This window comes from Salminus brasiliensis, chromosome 1 (assembly GCF_030463535.1).
Source record: "Salminus brasiliensis chromosome 1, fSalBra1.hap2, whole genome shotgun sequence".
In the NCBI taxonomy this organism is placed as follows: domain Eukaryota; kingdom Metazoa; phylum Chordata; class Actinopteri; order Characiformes; family Bryconidae; genus Salminus; species Salminus brasiliensis.
Window position 1 is genome coordinate 98,459,933 of NC_132878.1, and position 19,160 is coordinate 98,479,092.

The 19,160-nt window shown below is 45.9% G+C and overlaps 2 protein-coding genes across 3 annotated transcripts in view; one reads left to right on the forward strand and one right to left on the reverse strand.

Moving 5' to 3' along the window:
* slc4a7 (solute carrier family 4 member 7) overlaps positions 1–19,160 on the reverse strand; it is a 60,276-nt gene that overhangs the window by 4,220 nt on the left and 36,896 nt on the right. For both annotated transcript variants that reach the window (XM_072692561.1, XM_072692560.1), the window contains 17 exons: positions 18,920–19,077; positions 18,583–18,670; positions 18,336–18,482; positions 17,166–17,269; positions 14,768–14,942; positions 14,009–14,142; positions 10,103–10,348; positions 9,807–9,912; positions 9,388–9,549; positions 8,243–8,356; positions 7,343–7,504; positions 6,774–7,025; positions 5,692–5,760; positions 5,381–5,554; positions 4,490–4,621; positions 2,291–2,373; positions 403–510 (listed from right to left, as the gene is read on the reverse strand). In XM_072692561.1, coding sequence (XP_072548662.1) covers positions 403–510; positions 2,291–2,373; positions 4,490–4,621; positions 5,381–5,554; positions 5,692–5,760; positions 6,774–7,025; positions 7,343–7,504; positions 8,243–8,356; positions 9,388–9,549; positions 9,807–9,912; positions 10,103–10,348; positions 14,009–14,142; positions 14,768–14,942; positions 17,166–17,269; positions 18,336–18,482; positions 18,583–18,670; positions 18,920–19,077 — 2,414 coding nt within the window. The remainder of the gene's footprint in view (positions 1–402; positions 511–2,290; positions 2,374–4,489; positions 4,622–5,380; positions 5,555–5,691; positions 5,761–6,773; positions 7,026–7,342; positions 7,505–8,242; positions 8,357–9,387; positions 9,550–9,806; positions 9,913–10,102; positions 10,349–14,008; positions 14,143–14,767; positions 14,943–17,165; positions 17,270–18,335; positions 18,483–18,582; positions 18,671–18,919; positions 19,078–19,160) is intronic.
* On the forward strand, positions 11,459–13,118 carry LOC140569943 (complement C1q-like protein 2). Its single transcript, XM_072692581.1, has 4 exons — positions 11,459–11,596; positions 11,931–12,002; positions 12,554–12,682; positions 12,792–13,118. Exons 1-4 carry the CDS (start codon positions 11,470–11,472, stop codon positions 13,070–13,072), a joined length of 609 nt encoding a protein of 202 aa, XP_072548682.1. The 5' UTR covers positions 11,459–11,469; the 3' UTR covers positions 13,073–13,118.

Below are 19,160 nucleotides of genomic sequence, written 5' to 3' on the forward strand. Positions count from 1 at the left end.
ACAGACAGAAAGACACACACAGACAGAGAGAGACACAGACAGACAGAGAGACACACACAGACAGAGAGACACACACAGACAGACAGAGAGACACACACAGACAGAAAGACACACAGACAGAGAGACACACAGACAGAGAGAGACAGACAGAGAGACACACAGACAGAGAGACACACAGACAGAGAGACACACAGACAGAGAGACACACACAGACAGAGAGAGACACAGACAGAGACACACACAGACAGAGAGACAGACAGGTCAGGAGGATGAGGAGAGCAGGCAGGATGAAGGCGAGGAGGATGAGGAGAGCAGGCAGGATGAAGGCGAGGAGGATGAGGAGAGCAGGCAGGATGAAGGCGAGGAGGAGGAGGATGAGGATGAAGGTTAGAGGAGCGGTACCTGGCCCTGGCTTTCAGAGCTTTGGAGCAGTCAGATTTCTTGGCCACTGCTTTCCAAACTGAGGTTTTGGCCATTTCATCAGTAATGTTGACCACAGACGGGTCAGCGCTGCAGAGGGTCACAACACAGCACAACAGGTCAGCACACACACACACGCAGGCACGTTTTCACCCATTAAAGCGATAGTTTGGATACTTTTCCCCCCAAAATGCAGCCAATCAGACAGGACTCGGTCAGTCCTCCTCCACTGTTCCACTGGAGCTAACAGGCCAATGGAAGCGTACACCCCACCAATTAGCACAGGCGCAAACTTCAGAAACGGACCCTCTGTGTTGGACTACATGGGGGGGGGGGGGGGACTATCACTTTAACAGATACGTTTTCCACACACTCAAGGTTCTCCCCATCGCTGGTTCTCCAGCACACGGTCTGATGGGCGCTGTTGTGAGTAAAGCAGCAGACTGACCTCAGGCACGTCCATCTGCATCAGAACATCAGATTGTGGACATCTGAGGCGTGGTGGTGTATGATGCAACCTACTTTAATCTAATCAAATATGATCTAACCAGGTCTAATCTAAGTGGGTCTAATCTAGCCGGACCTAATCTCAGGGTCTAATTTCAGGGTCTAACAGAGTTGAAATCTGATCTAATTTAATCTGATCTCATTTACTTACTTTTATCTGATCCAATCTAATACAGTCTAATGTAACATTGTAAGATAATCTAATGTAATCTAATATAACGTGATAACAGTTTAAGTGTGATCTAATCTAATTTGATCTACTGTAATCTGACCTAATGTAATCCAGTGCAATTTAACCTGAATTTATTTAGTCTGATTTAATATAATGGAATTAAATCTGATCTTGTGGAATCTAACAGAACCTGATCTATTCTGGTCTAATACAAGATAAATTTGATGTCATCTAACCTTATGTAATCCAATATAATGTAATCTGATCTAATGTAATCCAGTGCAATTTAACCTGAATTTATTTAGTCTGATTTAATATAATGGAATTAAATCTGATCTTGTGGAATCTAACAGAACCTGATCTATTCTGGTCTAATACAAGATAAATTTGATGTCATCTAACCTTATGTAATCCAATATAATGTAATCTGATCTAATGTAATCTTATCTGATGTCATGTAATCTGGTTTAATGCAACAATGTGATCTAATATAAAGTGCTAATCTAACTTTGTGCAATCTGATGTAACTGAATCTGATCTAATCGAATAATTCAGCAGTATAGTGCTAACAGCTGTAGTGTCTGAGGTCCTTCCTGCTGCTGAGATGCTTCAGAGCCAAATGAGAGCACCATGCAGTCACACCTCGCCATCGTTAATCAAACCTCACAGGTGATTAACAGGGTCACTGGGGGGGATGAGGGGGGGTACATGATGCACCACTGAAACCAGTTTGAACAGCTGTGGGATTAAACTGGAGACAAACCGCTCCTCTGGGCTCCTCCTCACATGAGGTGTCAGAGGTTACGCCGTCCGATCTGTCCCGAGAGAAACAGCTCCGATAAGCTTTAGAAACACAAGATTACAGAGGTGATCCAGCGTGTATTACCCTAACCTCCATCTGCTGAATCAGTGGGAATCAGTGGGAGTCCAGCGTACTCTACAGATACAGCAGATAGAGACCAGGGTGATACACACCGGACTGCCCCTTTAACTCATCTGCTCATTGACTCCTACAGTCAGTGTGTGTCTGAGTTCAGGGAGAGGTGTTGAGATGAGGGTCTGTGGTGATCGAGCGTACTCCACAGATAAGGCAGATAGAGGTCAGGATCAGACACACTGGATCAGCTCTCTAACTGAAAAGACCTGTGGATGGAAGCTGAAGCTGAAGCTGAAGTTTCTATGGAAACTAACCTGACTTTGAGGGCTTTGATGCTGAGGAGATTTTCTCCATCATACTCCAGACCATGCTCAGCGTCCAGCATCCGCTCGGCTTCCTGGAGCAAGCAAAAACAGACAAACCGACAAATAAACAAACAGAAAATACACCAATATGATCCGATTACAGAGAGGGAGAGCGTAAGAAAAAGAGGATACTGAATGTGTGTGTGTGTGTGTGTGTGTGTGTGTGTGTGTGTGTGTGTGTTAGTGAGCAGAAACTGTGTCATCATACACGTCCCCACATGTAACATTTGTAGACCATTACTGCATTTATACAATATATCCCCTCCTAGCCCCCCGAGCCACAAAGGGCAGTGGTGGTACAGCAAGGGGCCGCTTACCTGCAGATTTCTAACCACAGAATGTTAAACGGGACAAATATTAATTATTTACCCACATACACACACACTTAAACTCCACACATGTTCCGGGAATAGAGGTCCCTCAATGTAAGAATACAATGTGCAATAGTATTCCACCTCCCCCCCCCCCCACACACACACACATGCAATTAAGGTGTAATTAGGGAATTTCCCCACTGCGGGACTAATAAAGGACTATCTTATCTTATCTTATTATCTGTAAATAGTCTCTAAATAATATTGTTTAAATAATATTGAGTTTTTGACTTCTATTCTTTATGTTAAGTGTGTATATATTGGTAATTTATCTAAGTTTTTGCATCTGAGTGTCTTGCTATCCATTTGCTGCTGAGAATTTCCCCACTGTGGGACTAATAAAGGATTATTTAATCATATTTTGCAGAAAATGTAATATATATATATATATATATATATATATTAGCTCTTCTGGGACAACTCTCATTCAAGCAGCTTCATTTTCAGAGGCTGTTCCCTGCCTGATCCAGTAGAAGGCTCTAGTAATGTTAAGAGCGGGTAAAAGCTGGGAAGTCCTTTACCCTGCTGCCCACTGTCCTGCTCTGGGACCTCGCACTGACTCATCCTCACCTCACTGCAGGACTCTGATCACCTAGGACTTTATCATCTTGTTCGGCTCGACGCCACATTTACCATTTTTCTCTTAATCGAGTTTTTATTCCTGTTCTGATTATTAATGTTATGATCCGGGGTGTTTCCTCTGGATCTGATGGGAGGTTTTTCCTTGCCACTGAAGCACTAGCTGCTCAAAAAAAGGATCTGCCCCGACCCAGACTCGGATCTCTGTAAAGCTCTGTAAAGCCATGTCTCTCCACTGCTGCGTTCTCTCCACTGGCTTCCTGTAGCTGCTGCCCGCATCAGATTCAGAACCCTGACGCTGGCCTACAAAGCCAAGAACGGACCAGCCCCTCCGTACTTGATGGCAATGGTCAAAAGCCGATCCGCACCAAGAGCCCTTCGAGCTACAAGTACGGCTCGGCTCGACCCACCATCCCTCAAAATCTGCAGAAGACAAGCGTCCAGGCTTTTTTCTGTCCTGACCAAAAGTGGTGGAACGAGCTTCTCCAGGGTGTCCGAACGGCCGAGTCGCTCGCTGTCTTCAAACGCAGACTGAAGACCCACCTCTTCCGAGAGTACTTGGGCGAATAGAGTACTATGATCACCTTATTGTCTTGTGTTTAGTAATGTCTAAAGCTTAGAGGTATCTTTTGAATTATTAGTCTATTCTAACTAGCTAAGGTTTTCTTGGGTAAATAGCAAAGCACTTTGTAAGTCGCTCTGCATAAGAGCGTCTGCTAAATGCCGTAAATGTAAATGTAAAGCTGACATCATTTGTTGTAATAACCTCTAGAAATAAATCAGTGGGAGTTGGGGGTGTATTATCTGCTCTCTGAATCACTGGAAAACACTACGCCCATTTAAACAACTCAAAACCCCGTTGCAGCACCACCAGCGTCCCCCACCCAAGAGTACTGAGAGCTGACCCGCCCCACTGCCAGGCTTTAATCTGGACAGCCTTCAGTAATCATTCAGCCCACATTTAATATCTGTACAGGGTTCGCTGCACAGGACTGCAGAGAGGAGCGGGAGAGTGTGAGAGTGTGTGAGAGTGTGTGTGAGAGAGTGTGAGAGTGTGTACACACTGCTGCTGAACTGTGGGCTAAATCAATAAGCTCAGGAGTCCACACTGAGCCAACAGAGTGTGTGTGTGTGTGTGTGTGTGTGTGTGTGTGAGGGCTGGGCTGATGCAGGTTAAGGGTTGGGGGGCACGGACCTCTTTCTCCTTCTTCTTCTTGTCGTCCTCCTTCTTCTTTTTGCTTTCGGGCATCAGGTCGTCCAGCCAGCTCAGCTCTCGCGTCGTGAAGCAGAAGTCTAGGAGCTTCCGCACAAACACCAGAGCCAGGACCTAGAACCGGAGCACAGAGAACCCAGAGAGAACGTTTATACAGAATCCCTGCAGCTCCTCACACTGCGCTATTGTTAAACACGGGCATCCCCTAGCTGTCCAACAACAACAACAACCACCTCGTATCTCCAGACCAGCGGCTTTACAGACGGAGGAAGTTGGGTTGGAGCATTTCTATTGGTCCATTCATTGTGAGGTTCTGATCCAGTGTAAAGAACAGTCAGATTCACATTATGGAGAAAAGTGAAGAACTGCAGGAATGCAGATACAAGGGTTTGCGTTCAAACAGATAGTGGATGTTGCTATGGAAACCTCTGCCCTTGCTGCATGGGTTACTCTTGCAGTGCCACGAGCCACAGGCAGCCGATACAAATCGAGAAGAACTGAACCATCAATCAATTTCAGTCACAAACGAATCGTAGACGTGATGTTCTGAGCCTCAGAGCTGGAGTTTGGTGTGACCGGTCAGTGTGTGACCTCAGGTGGGGTGAAAACCACCCTGTTAATTAGCCTCAGAGTGGAACACACTGACCTGCCTTCTATAAGGAGCTCCAGCAGTGTACGGGCAGCGCTAGTTCTTCAGTTTGGCTCAGGACACTGTATTCATCAACACTGTCCAACCACTAGGGGGCACACTGGCCAGGGTTGTTTCCTGCATGTGGTGTGAAACAGGCTACACCTGAGGCCGACCGTGTGTGATGTGTAGGATGTGACGGGGTGGTGTGGTGTGGTGTGGGCTGTGTGGAGGAGTCCGTTCACCATCATGGGGAAGACGACCGCAGCGGCAGAAACCTTAATGACCCACAGCAGCACGAGGCAGGTGAGCTGGACGATGGTGAAGACGTGAACTTTCCACAGTGGCACGTAGCGCAGGTAGATCAGATCCGGCTGGTGTTTAGCGGGCATCCCGAACAGCTTTATCCGGTCGAAGAACTGCACAGAGAGAGCAGGTTAGTTAATTCATTAATTTATGATTCCATTTTTTTTTAAAGATAATTCGGTCAGAAGTGCAGAATCTGATCATACAGAATGTAAAGCAAATGTAAGCTGTGTGAGGCGTGTCTGCTCACCTGGATGCCTTTAAGAGAGGAGACGCCCATATAGAGGAAAACTCCGTACAGAACCGGCATCGGGATAAACTGGAGCACAAAACAGCCCAGATCACTTCATTAACGAGTTCATCAACATTATCAAAACAGACACATACAGGCCCCTAATGACCTTCATACATTAACTCATTATTAATATGCATAATATTAATAAATCATACTTAAATTATACTTTTCTAATGCACCTTAAGTACAAGGTGCTACACAGACAATAATCAGTAAAATAGTAAAAAGTAAACTAATAAAATAAACATAAGCAGGAAGACATCACCCTTACCATTATACCACAATTCAACAGAACACCATTTTCAGCAACATTAGCATTATTTTTTACATTTCAGTCAAAGCTTTCATGAAGTTTTAGGACACTGAGTTCACACCATGTTTATAATAATAATAATAATAATAATAATAATAAATATAATAACAATAAAAATAGTAATATTTAAACGTATATTTAAATATGATATACTTAATATGCATATTTAAATGTAGAGTGTGGCGACTTTAAAGGTGCCCTCTTGCTCAAATGGACGGCTGCTCTCCTCTTACAGCAGTGCTACAGTATCTCTGGAGTGAGATCTTCCACCTTAAACACAGGACACCCTTCTGATGATGCATCTCAAAGGTGGGAGGAGCTTTTAAAAAACTAAGGGCTGTTTGAAATACTAAATCCAGCTGATGATGATCACCACCCCACCTCCTCACCCCCAACTCCCCCCAAAAAGTACTGGATGGAGCTCCTCCATCATCATTCCAGAGAACACAGTTCCTCCACTGCTCCACAGCTCCTCAATGCTGGGGGGCTTTATACCCCTCTAGCCCACGCCTGGCATTATTAGGCAGCATGGAGCCAATAGGTCCAGATGGTCCTATTCTATTGGCAGTACATCTCTACAGGGACTAGACAAGCTGTGTGTGTGCATTTGCACATCTGTGTGAGAAATGGCTGCAGCTTAAAGCAGCTGAACGCATTCATTAGAAGGGGTGTCCACAAACATTTGGACACATAGTGCAGTGGTGGGCACGTCAGCATGTCTGACCTTGAGCACTGAGGTCATGAAGACGGAGAGACCCATGAGGATGAAGATCATGAACCCTGTGACACGCTGCTCCCGGATGCCAAGGAATTTGGGCTGTTCTCCGGGGGCGGAGCATTCGGACTCCACCTTCAGACTGTTGACGTGGGAGATGGAGAGAACGGTTGCGGCGACGAACCATGGCAACCCCATCAACGAGCAAACGCCCAGCATTACTGCCACCACCAGCAGGTCCAGGTGATACCCACAGCCTTTCTGCAGGGAGAGAGGAGCCATCACACACACACACACACACTCACACTCACACTCCCTATACCCCACACTTCACTGAATGTGAAAGTACCAGTCAGTGTGTGTGCTGAGAGGCAGTGTGTGTGCTGAGAGGCAGTGTGTGTGCTGAGAGGCAGTGTGTGTGAATATCTGTGGGTAGCTGTGTTGCATGTGTTAGTTATTAAAGCAGCTGTAGTATCATCTCACCCCCCCCCCCCCCCCCCCCCCCCACACACACACACACACACACACACACTCTGCCTGCCTGCCTCTCTGCCTGCCTCTCTGCCTGCCTCTCTGACCTTGAGCTTGTGCTCCTTGCGGTTGATGATGACAGCGGTGATCTGCTGGTCCATGAAGATGAGGATGGTGCAGAGCAAAGCAGGAATCGCTGCAGCGAACAGTGTCCAGGTGGGGTTACTGCCCAGGGGGGACATCAACCAGCCCCGGCCTTTAGTGGTGGGCTGAGGAACACACACACACACACACACACACACACACACACAGAGACAATTATCACATCAAAGTATACACTCCATACACATTTCCAGCTGTTTTCAACCATGAGCGTGTGTTTACTGAATTCATCCTGTAAATAGTTCAGTTCCATCACTCTAGCAGCGCCTGCGCTAGCCTGACTGGGTCTCCAGGTCTACAAGGGTTTCTTCTGCTATACACACTGAGGTCCTCTGCTATCCAGACCGGGGTTCTCAGGTTCTCTGGCATCCAGACCAGGGTTCTCAGGTTCTCAGGTTCTCAGGCATCCAGACCGGGGTTCCTCCTGGTCTCCAGACCGGGGTTCCTCCTGGTCTCCAGACCGGGGTTCCTCCTGGTCTCCAGGGTTTACTACCCTCTCGAGCTCAGCAGTGCTCTATACAGTGATCCAGATTGGGAGCAGGGATCAGGGCGCAGCAGTGGTGAAATCTGTGAGTGTAATTTCATGATGCACTGATTCATGAATCAAACTGAAAAGAATCAGAATCCAACTGAATCAGAGGGACTGACAGCAGTGCAGAGGAGGTCAGTTCGGTTCGCTGAGATCAGAACTATTGACGTCCAGCTTTTATCTGGTCACACTGAACACAGAGCAAACACTGAATAAAGTCCACACAGCTACACACACACACACACACACACACACACACACACACACACACACACATACACCAGAGGCCCAGAGAGGGAAAGAGGAGACCCTGTACCTCGAAGGTGTCCGGCACGTTGAGTTTGGGGGAGGGAATCCCCACCAGATAGTCCACCACCACCATGATCATGATAGTGAGAAAGACTGCAAAGTCACTGATGGTCGAGCGAACCTGCAGACAGAGAGGAGAGAGAGGAGAGAGAGGAGCGAGAGGAGAGAGGGCGGTGAGGAGTGAGTTACACACTTTAGAGGCCCGAGTCACAAAACTGTCCTAATAAAGAAAGTCTCTTAGAGCTCAATAATAATCTTCACAACCTTCCTGAGAACCGCCTGACTTTTAATCCTTAACGTTTCACTCCAGAAGAATTCTGAGAATTATTAATATTCCCAAATACGTTTGTTCTTCAGTATGACCTGAAGCTTACGATGGCCTCACACTCGCCTCACACTGTCAGAGTTCAGAAGGTCGGCCTCGCAAATCCTCCGTTTAAAAAGAAGATCTGAGGAATTAGGACTTTATTAAGAGAAGAATTAAAAACATTTAGAAGAGCTTCTCAGCATTTATCTGAAGATCCTCCCTAAGCGTTTTCTTTTGTGGTGCCAGGTCCACATCACCCCCATCACCCCCCAAAACTCAGAGCTCCACAGTTATTACACAGCCTGCGCTGTGACTGGCTGATAACGGCTCCTCAGGGGAGAGCAAAAACAAAACTGAAAAAACATGAAAATGACTCATCAGGGAGGGAGACAGTCAGTCACTGAGTCAGAGAGTCACACAGTCAGTCAGTCAATCAGTCAGTCAGTGAGTCAGTCAGTCAGTGAGTCAGAGAGTCACACAGTCAGTCAGTCAATCAGTCAGTGAGTCAGTCAGTCGGTGAGTCAGTCAGTCGGTGAGTCAGTCAGTCAATCAGTCAATCAGTCAGTGAGTGAGTCAGTGAGTAAGTCAGTCAGTCAGTCAGTGAGTGAGTCAGTCAGTCACTGAGTCAGTAAGTTAGTCCGTCAGTGAGTCAGTCACTGAATCAGTGAGAGCGAGTCAGTAATTGAGTCAGTCAGTCACTGAATCAGTAAGCGTCTCAGTGAGTACCTCAGTGAGTCAGATGAGTCAGTAAATCAGGTGAGTCAGTAAATCAGGTGAGTCAGTAAATCAGGTGAGTCAGTTAGTGAGCGAGTGGCAGTGTGTGTGTTGGAGGTGGGCTTACTGACCCTGGTGGGGAAGTAGCGCTTGGTCTTGAACTGCTTGAGGAAGGAGGAGAGGAAGAAGGTGGTGAAGAAGAGAATGACTGACCAGAAGAGAACGTCAGGGATGTAGGGACCATCCTGGGCACACGCCGGACCCTCAAACACCCCATTCAGCCTATGACACATCTGCGCGCACACACACACACACACACACACGTGTAAAGTATATAATCAGAGCAGTCGGATCTGAAGACAACGCTGCCCTCTAGAGTTGGGGGGTTCAAACTAAACTAAATGAACTTTGCCATCCATTATCCATTAGTCTTTACACCTAAACTATTCATTAATAATCAATACTGTGATTGATCATCAATACTGCACTCCCACATTCCCATTAATCAGTATTATCTTACACACACACACACACACACACACACACTTACAGTCACATTGAGCTGACTCCAGTTTATTGCGTCTGCAGTGACGCCGGTCTGATTCCACCAGAGGAGGACCTCAGGTGTGCTGTTGGCACGTGGGGAGCACTGGCACCTGAGAGAGAGAGAGGAGCAGAGAGCAGCCCAGTCACCGTCTTACTGCCGGTCACCCAGCTCAGCTTTAAAGCGACAGTTACTGAAACAAACATCACCACCACCACCCCACCAATTAGCTACTGCAGCTACGAGGCTAATGTGGCGGACAGGCGCTAGTGGAAGTGCACTGTGGGGGAAGGGGGACTGACGTGTAGAAGGTGAGGTTGTCCAGCTGGTTGTGCATGTTGATGGGGAACATCTCGCCCAGGTGGAAGAGCTTCTCCAGGGCCTCGTAGATGAAGATGATGCAGATCAAAGCGGCGAAGGCTTCCTCAGTGAAGCGTGTGATGTAACACACCAGCGAACTGGCGTCCGTGGCAACCAGCACCACGCACAGGAAGGCCGTCCACAGTCCGATACTGGTGCGCAGGGGGAGGTAGGAAAGGCCATAGTCTCTGCAGGAGAAACACACACACACACACACACACACACACACACACACACACAGTGAGGACTTTGGACCCTTGTGTTTTCTATACATGTAATACATCCCATTTGTACTATAAAGCCTATAGGTAATATATACGGCTCTATATGGAATTAAAGTATTAATACCTAGTATTAATACCTATAATCAATCAGTTTTTGTCTTTATTGTCCTGGACAGCTGTTTACTGTGTATATTAATACCTATAATGTTATGCATACTATTATTACACACTGTACACACACACACACACTATCTCTCTCTCTCTCTCTCTATGTATATATATATATACACGCAGTTATACATACCTATAGGTAATACGGGTCTGTGTGTAAAATATACAATATATATAATATTATACGTATTAATATATCCCATACACATTACACACATGTAATCAAATAAATGTAATACTAATACGTCCCACGATATCCCATTAATCACCCTAATCAATCATGAGTTTTGTCCAGCTGTTTACTGTATATTTTATTGCCTATAGTGTCCTGCATATCATAATTACACACACATTCTATACATGTATACAAATGTATAGGTCATATTACATAGTTATTTGAATGTATATAATACATGATTACATATAGGATACATGTAATACAAGTACATACAGAATATTACAGCTAGGCATGTATATGTAATATGTGTGGGGCGTATTAGTATTACATGTATTTAATTACATATTTATAATGTATATGGGACATAACATGCACTTATGTATACATAGATACTGTACACACACACCTGCATGTGATAATGTGTATTATGGTATAGGCATTAATATACACAGTAAACAGCTGTCCAAGACTAACGTGTGGACAAAACTTAATCACAATAAGGACAAATATTGATTGATTTGGGTTATTAATAACCTAATACTTAGGGCAGATATTAAGTCTGCAGTGGTCTGTTGTGTGGCAGACAGAAATCAATCCTTAACTCCGACATAAAGGTTAACCTCCTATCTGTGTGTGTGTATGTGTGTGTGTGTGTGTGTGTGTGTGTGTTAGGATAAAAGCGCAGTGCCGAGGGCGGTGTGTTCTCAGTGTGTGTGTGAGGGGAGGCCTGAGCTGAATGATGGGTGTGCAGTGCGTGTGTGTGGTGTTGCTGCTGTGTGTTGCCGTATGGGGGGAAACAGCACCCCCTGCTGGCCTAGAGGAGATTCACCAAGAACTACAGCAGCTCAGGAACACAACTCAAGGTAAGAGGAGGACTAAACCCAACCGGATCAGAACCACATCGATTACTAGCAGAGATTTTACACATCCGATCACCTGAGTTTGATCAGACTGAGGAGCAGTTAGCGTTTAGCAACACGGTGAGCGTCGGACCAGGCACAGCTCCAGAGCGGGGTCAGGGCCGAGTGCTGAGCTCAGAGCGCAGAACTCCAACTGACCCCATAACCGCAGAGCTCCACACCTAAACCTCAGCACTCAGCGCCGCTCAGAGAACACATCACTGCATGGGAAGTAGAGGATGCTCCAAGTCATACTGTGTGTGTGTGTGTGTGTGTGTGTGTGTGTGTGTGTGTACAGTGCAGGCTGTAGAACTGAACACTCTGAAGGTAAGACTGGAGGCTGCAGAACAGCAACTGAAAGCTCAGAGAGGTGAGTGTGTGTTCATCCCTCCTCCATCCATCCATCCATCCGTCCGTCTGTCCATCCATCCATCCATCCATCCCTCAGTCCGTCACTCCACCCATCTATCCATCACTTGGTCCATCTGTCCTTCACTCCCTCCCTCACTCCCTCCGTCTATCCATCCATCCCTCTATCCATCACTCCATTCCTCCATCCATTCGTCACTCCGTCGGTCCATCCATCACATCACCGTTCATCCAGAAACTCCATCCATCTATCCAACCATCACATTGTCCTTCTATCCATCAAATCAATTCATCCATCACTCCATGAATCCCTCCATCCCCCATCCACCCACCCATCACTCTGTTCATCCACCCACCCATCACTCTGTTCATCCATCCATCCATCACTGCATCCATCTGTCCATCCACTTATCTATATATCCATCCCCTCATCCCTTCCTCCATGGAGCCCTCTATTAGTGGTCAGTGGGTTGGTGTTTGTGGACTGCTCTTTACAGACGGATATCACAGTGTTTGTGTGTGTGTGTGTGTGTGTGTGTGTGTGTTTATCAGACACCCCTCAAGTGGCGTTTACAGTTTCTCTGGGCAGCAACGGAATCGTCTCTACCAACAACACCTTCAAAAAACTCATCTATAAAGACGTCCTGACCAACATCGGGAACGCCTACGACCCCGAGACAGGTATCGCTCACCCCCACACCCCCTCTACACACACACACACACACACACACACACACACACACACACACACACACTAACTGTACAGTGCTGTCCTGACTGTGTGCTGCAGGTGTGTTTAAAGCTCCAGTGAGGGGTGTGTATTATATCCGCTTCACTGCCACAGCGCCCACCGATGGCCTGATGAGTGCAGTGCTGTATAAGAACGACGCGGTCCAGCTAACCGTGCACATCCCCCCGGCCGGCCCGGGCAGCGACACCGCGGCCAACGGCGCCGCCCTGCTGTTAGAGCAGGGGGATAAGGTGTACATGCAGCTCTTGCCCAACTCTCACCTGTGGGACAACGCCAGCCACCAAAGCACCTTCAGTGGCTTCCTGCTCTACACCATGTAACCACACCGCCGCACTGAATCCTGGGAGATGGAGTTCAGTTCAGCGCTGAAGATCTGACACACCCGATCTAATTCAATCAGCTGAAGAGGTCCCAGTAACTGAGCTGTAGGGCAGCTTATTATTACAAGCTTATTATTCATTATTAACCATATAAACATTTCTAAACATTTCTAAAGGCTAATCAACACTGACAGCCCTTATAAACATGTATCTGTGATCTGCTAGTAGAGTAATGACTGTTATCAGTGTCAATGATCAATAAATCAATAATGTCACAGGCATGATCCACGTGCAGCCTAAATGATCCTGCAACGACCACACAGATATAATCAACATAGCAAACACACACACACACACACACACACACACACACCACCACCACATGGAGCTACAGCTATTAGATTCTACACATATATACTGTATTACTGCATGCAGACACACACGCACGCACGTACGCACGCACACACACGCACAGACACGCACAGACAGTCTACTCCTACCACCAGGTGGAGCTACAGCCCTACAACTAATTAGAAGGTTCTACAGAGGAGGGGTCATACTCCACCCCCCAGCTCAGGGCCAGTCTGAGACAGGTGTAATATAAACTATAATTATCACAGGTCTGATTCAACCCACCACTCAGCATTTAATAAACACAGTGACTACGCCCCTTTCTATTTACACACAATTACTATTAATTACAGATACACAAATACAAATACTATTAATACACAAATACTATTCATTACAAACTTCTATTTAAACTACAAAAACACTTTCTCAGACAAGCATCATAACCACTTTGGTATGAATGTATATTTATATACATTTAACACATTTCTGATTTTGTATCGGTTCTGTACGGCCCAGGAATGATTCACTATCCGCTCGGGACTGCTGTTCTGGTCACTGTGTGACGTTTATTAAACTACTCACCCGCAGAACCTAAACAGAATCTTCTCAAAGACCAGAACCGGACCTGTGCTGCCCAGGATTGTGAGCGGCTGACCAGCGAAGAGAGAATACGCCACTCCTGTCAGAGAGGCTCCGAACAGAGACTCTATAGCACTCTACCAGAGAGAGAGAAAAAGAGAGACAGAGAGACAGAGACAGAGAGAGAGACAGAGAGACAGAGAGAGAGACAGAGAGAGAGACAGAGAGAGAGAGACAGAGAGAGAGAGACAGAAAGAGAGACAGAGAGAGAGAGACAGAAAGAGAGACAGAGAGAGAGAGAGACAGAGAGAGAGAGAGAGAGAGACAGAGAGAGAGAGAGAGAGAGAGAGAGACAGAGAGAGAGAGAGAGAGACAGAGAGAGAGACAGAGACAGAGAGAGAGACAGAGAGAGAGAGAGAAACAGAGAGAGAGAGAGACAGAGAGAGAGAGAGAGACAGAGAGAGAGACAGAGAGAGAGAGACAGAGACAGAGAGAGAGAGACAGAGACAGAGAGAGAGAGAGAGACAGAGAGAGAGACAGAGAGAGAGAGACAGAGACAGAGAGAGAGAGAGACAGAGAGAGAGAGAGAGAGAGACAGAGAGAGAGAGACAGAGACAGAGAGAGAGATTATAGTTGTACTTTTCTTAAACAGAATTATTTAGCAAATAAAACTATACATATATATTTATATATATTTATGTATTTATATATTGGATATAACCCAACCCTAAACATCAGTCAGACTGAGTCAGAGATTCTCACAATGTTATTTTTGGTGATGTCCCCCAGCAGCCCCCCGAACGTGATAACCGGGGACATGCAGGCACAGTAGAGGAAGAGTATGGAGGCCAAACACTGCAGACTCAGAGCATCGCGCACATCACTCCAATAGAACGGAGCTTTTCGCCGAATATCCATCACCAGACCACCAAACACCCTGAAAACACAGAGAGACAGAGCATTATCATCATCACAGTTATTATTAATATTACTGTAATTATCATATGATCCACACGCTCACTCTGACAGACTGTAATACACTACAGGAAGCGTAGGGGGCGCTCTATAATGCTCTATAATGTTCATATGATCCACATGCTCATTCTGACAGACTGTAATACACTACAGGAAGCGTAGGGGGCGCTCTATAATGATCATATGATCCACACGCTCATTCTGACAGACTGTAATACACTACAGGAAGCGTAGGGGGCGCTCTATAATGTTCATATGATCCACACGCTCATTCTGACAGACTGTAATACACTACAGGAAGCGTAGGGGGCACTCTATAATGATCATATGATCCACACGCTCATTCTGACAGACTGTAATACACTACAGGAAGCGTAGGGGGCGCTCTATAATGATCATATGATCCACACGCTCATTCTGACAGACTGTAATACACTACAGGAAGCGTAGGGGGCGCTCTATAATGCTCTATAATGTTCATATGATCCACACACTTATTCTGACAGACTGTAATACACTACAGGAAGCGTAGGGGGCGCTCTATAATGATCATATGATCCACACACTTATTCTGACAGACTGTAATATACGAATGTTTTTACTTTATTATTATTATTATTGTTATTATTAAGACAGGGTAAACAGGCCAGTGTGTTGCAGCGCTCCAAGACCACCTTAAAGCCCCACTCTAACACAGCTGTCTCTGGACAGCCACTTACGGTCCACATCAAAGGGCTGCGGAGGCTAAATTTACCCGCTGTGCTCGGACCCTCCCACAGGCAGCTCAGCTCCATTAAACCCTGCTTCAGGACTCGGCCTAATGCTGCTTTAATGAGGCCGCAGCTCTGAACCCCCTCTCCACACCCACACACCGGCCCACTTCATCAAAACAGACTTAGAGCAAATCCACACCAGCCCACCAACACCAACGCTAACCGGACACACACCAACCCAGCTGCGCCAGGCTTCTGTGTGTGAGTGTGTGTTAATGTGTGAACCCAGTGGAGTTACACAACCCCACCAGCCTTACAGAGCCCCCGTGGTCTAGAGGGTGGATCAATTCCACATTTAATTGAGTAGTATCAATCAGTTAAGATGATCAGAGTCCTTCAGAGTGGAGGTTTGGGGGGTTTGGTGTGAAACGCTTGGTTCTAGATAAACAGTCAGAGCTGGAGTTCTACAGTGGAGGTTCTAGATAACCTCCCCCAGTCAGAGCTGTGGTTCTACAGTGGAGGTTCTAGATAACCTCCCCCAGTCAGAGCTGGAGTTCTACAGTGGAGGTTCTAGATAACCTCCCCCAGTCAGAGCTGTGGTTCTACAGTGGAGGTTCTAGATAAGCTCCCCCAGTCAGAGCTGTGGTTCTACAGTGGAGGTTCTAGATAAGCTCCCCCAGTCAGAGCTGTGGTTCTACAGTGGAGGTGAAGGGAAGCAGACGTCTGAAGCTCTAATAAAAGCTCCTCACAGAAAGTTCTTCACCTAATGGTGATGAAGACGCTGCCTGATGCCTGAGACACGGTTCTACCAGAGTTCTGAGAAGAGTTCGGCTCTAGAACCTGCTTTTAAAATCAGATTATTAAAATGGTGGAGGGATACATGCTGCAGGGTGTAGTGCAGCTACAGAAAGTAGTCCCTAAAGACAACTGCATTAGTGGAGATTCTCTATTCACTATTTTACCATCATCATCATCATCATCATCATCATCAATCAGAGTGGGTCAGTTTCTCTACAGTGACCCCCCCCCCACTTTTATAGAGAAGATGGATGAAAGAAGACGAATCTGAGGTGCCACTTTATCAGAAACACCCAGCGTGTGACGGGGCAGTATGTAGGCGCACAGCAGCCCATCTGATCCGTCAGCACCTGCTTATTCAGTCTGGGCTTTATGTGGCTTTATAAACTGTGGTTTATGGTCTTTTCAGGTTTTACTATTGTTTTATTCTATATTTCACTCCATGTTTATGTTGCATAATATCTTAATTTTAGTTGTTTGTATATATTTTAAATATTTCTATTATTATTCATAATTTTTCATTTTATTTGAAATTTTAAAACCTATTAAATGGTTGGTGAACAACCTGTACATTTCAGCTTGATTAGACGTGGTGGGAGTGATGCTTCTGACAATTCTGTGTGTGTGTGTGTGTGTGTGTGTGTGTGTGTGTGTGTGTGTGTGTGTGTACTAACCGTCCTGTTCTCTGTAGCTCGGGGCCTGTGTTATGTTCCTCCTCTTTAATGCACTCTGATGGGGGAGCGGAGCCATTGGGCACCGGGGGCAACTTCCTCTTCTCCTATAGAGATTAACACACAGCATATAACCACAGTTTAATACACACACACACACACACACACACACACACACACACACACAATAATGTGGTAATAGATTGGTTTAATGCTGCTGAACCCAATAGAGAAGAGTGAGCACCACTGTGAAATGAGACAAACTTTTTTTGAAATATCTGTTTATTATGGTTATTAAATATGTTATAAACACCTTATACATCATTAATGATCGGTTGCTATATCTGACACTGCTAATCGGTTATAATGATTCTAACACTGCTGAATCAGTTATAATGATTCTGACCCTGCTGAATCGGTTATAATGATTCTGACCCTGCTGAATCGGTTATAATGATTCTGACCCTGCTGAATCGGTTATAATGATTCTGGCCTTGCTGAATCAGTTATAATGATTCTAGCCCTGCTGAATCGGTTATAATGATTCTGGCCTTGCTGAATCGGTTATAATGATTCTGGCCTTGCTGAATCGGTTATAATGATTCTAACACTGCTGAATCGGTTATAATGATTCTAGCCCTGCTGAATCGGTTATAATGATTCTAGCCCTGCTGAATCAGTTATAATGATTCTAGCCCTGCTGAATCGGTTATAATGATTCTAGCCCTGCTGAATCGGTTATAATGATTCTAGCCCTGCTGAATCGGTTATAATGATTCTAGCCCTGCTGAATCAGTTATAATGATTCTAGCCCTGCTGAATTGGTTGTAATGATTCTAGCCCTGCTGAATCGTCTATATTGACTCGAACACTGCGGAATCAGTTCTGAATATATTTATATATTTATATATATATATATATATATATATATATATATATATATATATATATATATAAAACAAACCTTCTGTTTTGTCCAAAACACTGCTCTACTAAAATATGACTTAAACTGTACTGCTGTTTATATCGACTTCAATGTTCTAGCCTACCTATAAAGCACTTTTATTATTATTATTATTATTATTATTATTATTATCAGCAGTAGTATCAGTCATATTCATCGTTCACCCTCCAGCACTGTAACCCCCCTCCCCCAACGGTGCCCCAGCTGACCTGAGAAGGGACGTTCTTTGGGGGTTCAATGCGTATGCTGGGGTCCCACTCCCCCGGGGGCAGAACGGTCACCTGGTCCAGAAACTCATCGATGCCCGAGAGCAGGTCATTCCGGTCTTTGGCTTTATAAGCTACATCATGGAAGATCTAACACAAACCAACAGCAGCAGAACACAGACAGGAGCTGGTCAGATCAGACCCCTCAGGATGGGTTCTAGTGTAAGAAGTCTGATTTACAGATCCGTACCTCATCAGTCATCAGTGTGGCGATCGAGCGGCCGATCTCGTGATACTGAGAGCCTTTCCCAAACGGACCGAGCAGCAGAAACAGAAACCTGGAAAACACAAACACACCCCAACCGTTCACACAGAGCCGGGCCAAAGAGCTCCACCACAACACAGCAGGAGCTGGACTGCTGCAGGGTGTGAGAGAGGGGAGAGTCTCCGGGTGCGCACCAGTGGAATCAACACTAACCTCATACAAATAAACATTTCCCTGAGTGGACAGGGAGGACAGGGAGGACACGGAGAACAGGGAGGACAGAGGGTGGGATTGCTGCTTAACGTGTGTGTGTGTGTGTTACCTGGTAGGCACTGGCACTTCGGTGAGGCCGGTTAGGAGGACAGCAGGGGACAATCTGATAAAGGCGATGATTGGACTGTCCAGAAAGTCCACCTCCCCCACTAGAACGTTTGACGCCTCTGCACCGGGGGGGATCTTCTTCATGAAGTTCATGTCCACCTGAGGGGCGAAAGTCAACAGGTCAGGCTGGGCAGAGGACATAGAGACAGGTATAATAATCAAAACTGACCAATAAGTGTAGG

What these genes read in the sequence shown, in the direction of transcription:
- LOC140569943 (XM_072692581.1), top strand. Translation starts at nt 11,470, where the DNA reads ATGATGGGTGTGCAGTGCGTGTGTGTGGTGTTGCTGCTGTGTGTTGCC. An exon ending in GCTCAGGAACACAACTCAAG is followed by an intron (nt 11,597 to 11,930) that starts GTAAGAGGAGGA and finishes GTGTGTGTACAG; the next exon opens with TGCAGGCTGTAGAACTGAAC. An exon ending in CGCCTACGACCCCGAGACAG is followed by an intron (nt 12,683 to 12,791) that starts GTATCGCTCACC and finishes TGTGTGCTGCAG; the next exon opens with GTGTGTTTAAAGCTCCAGTG.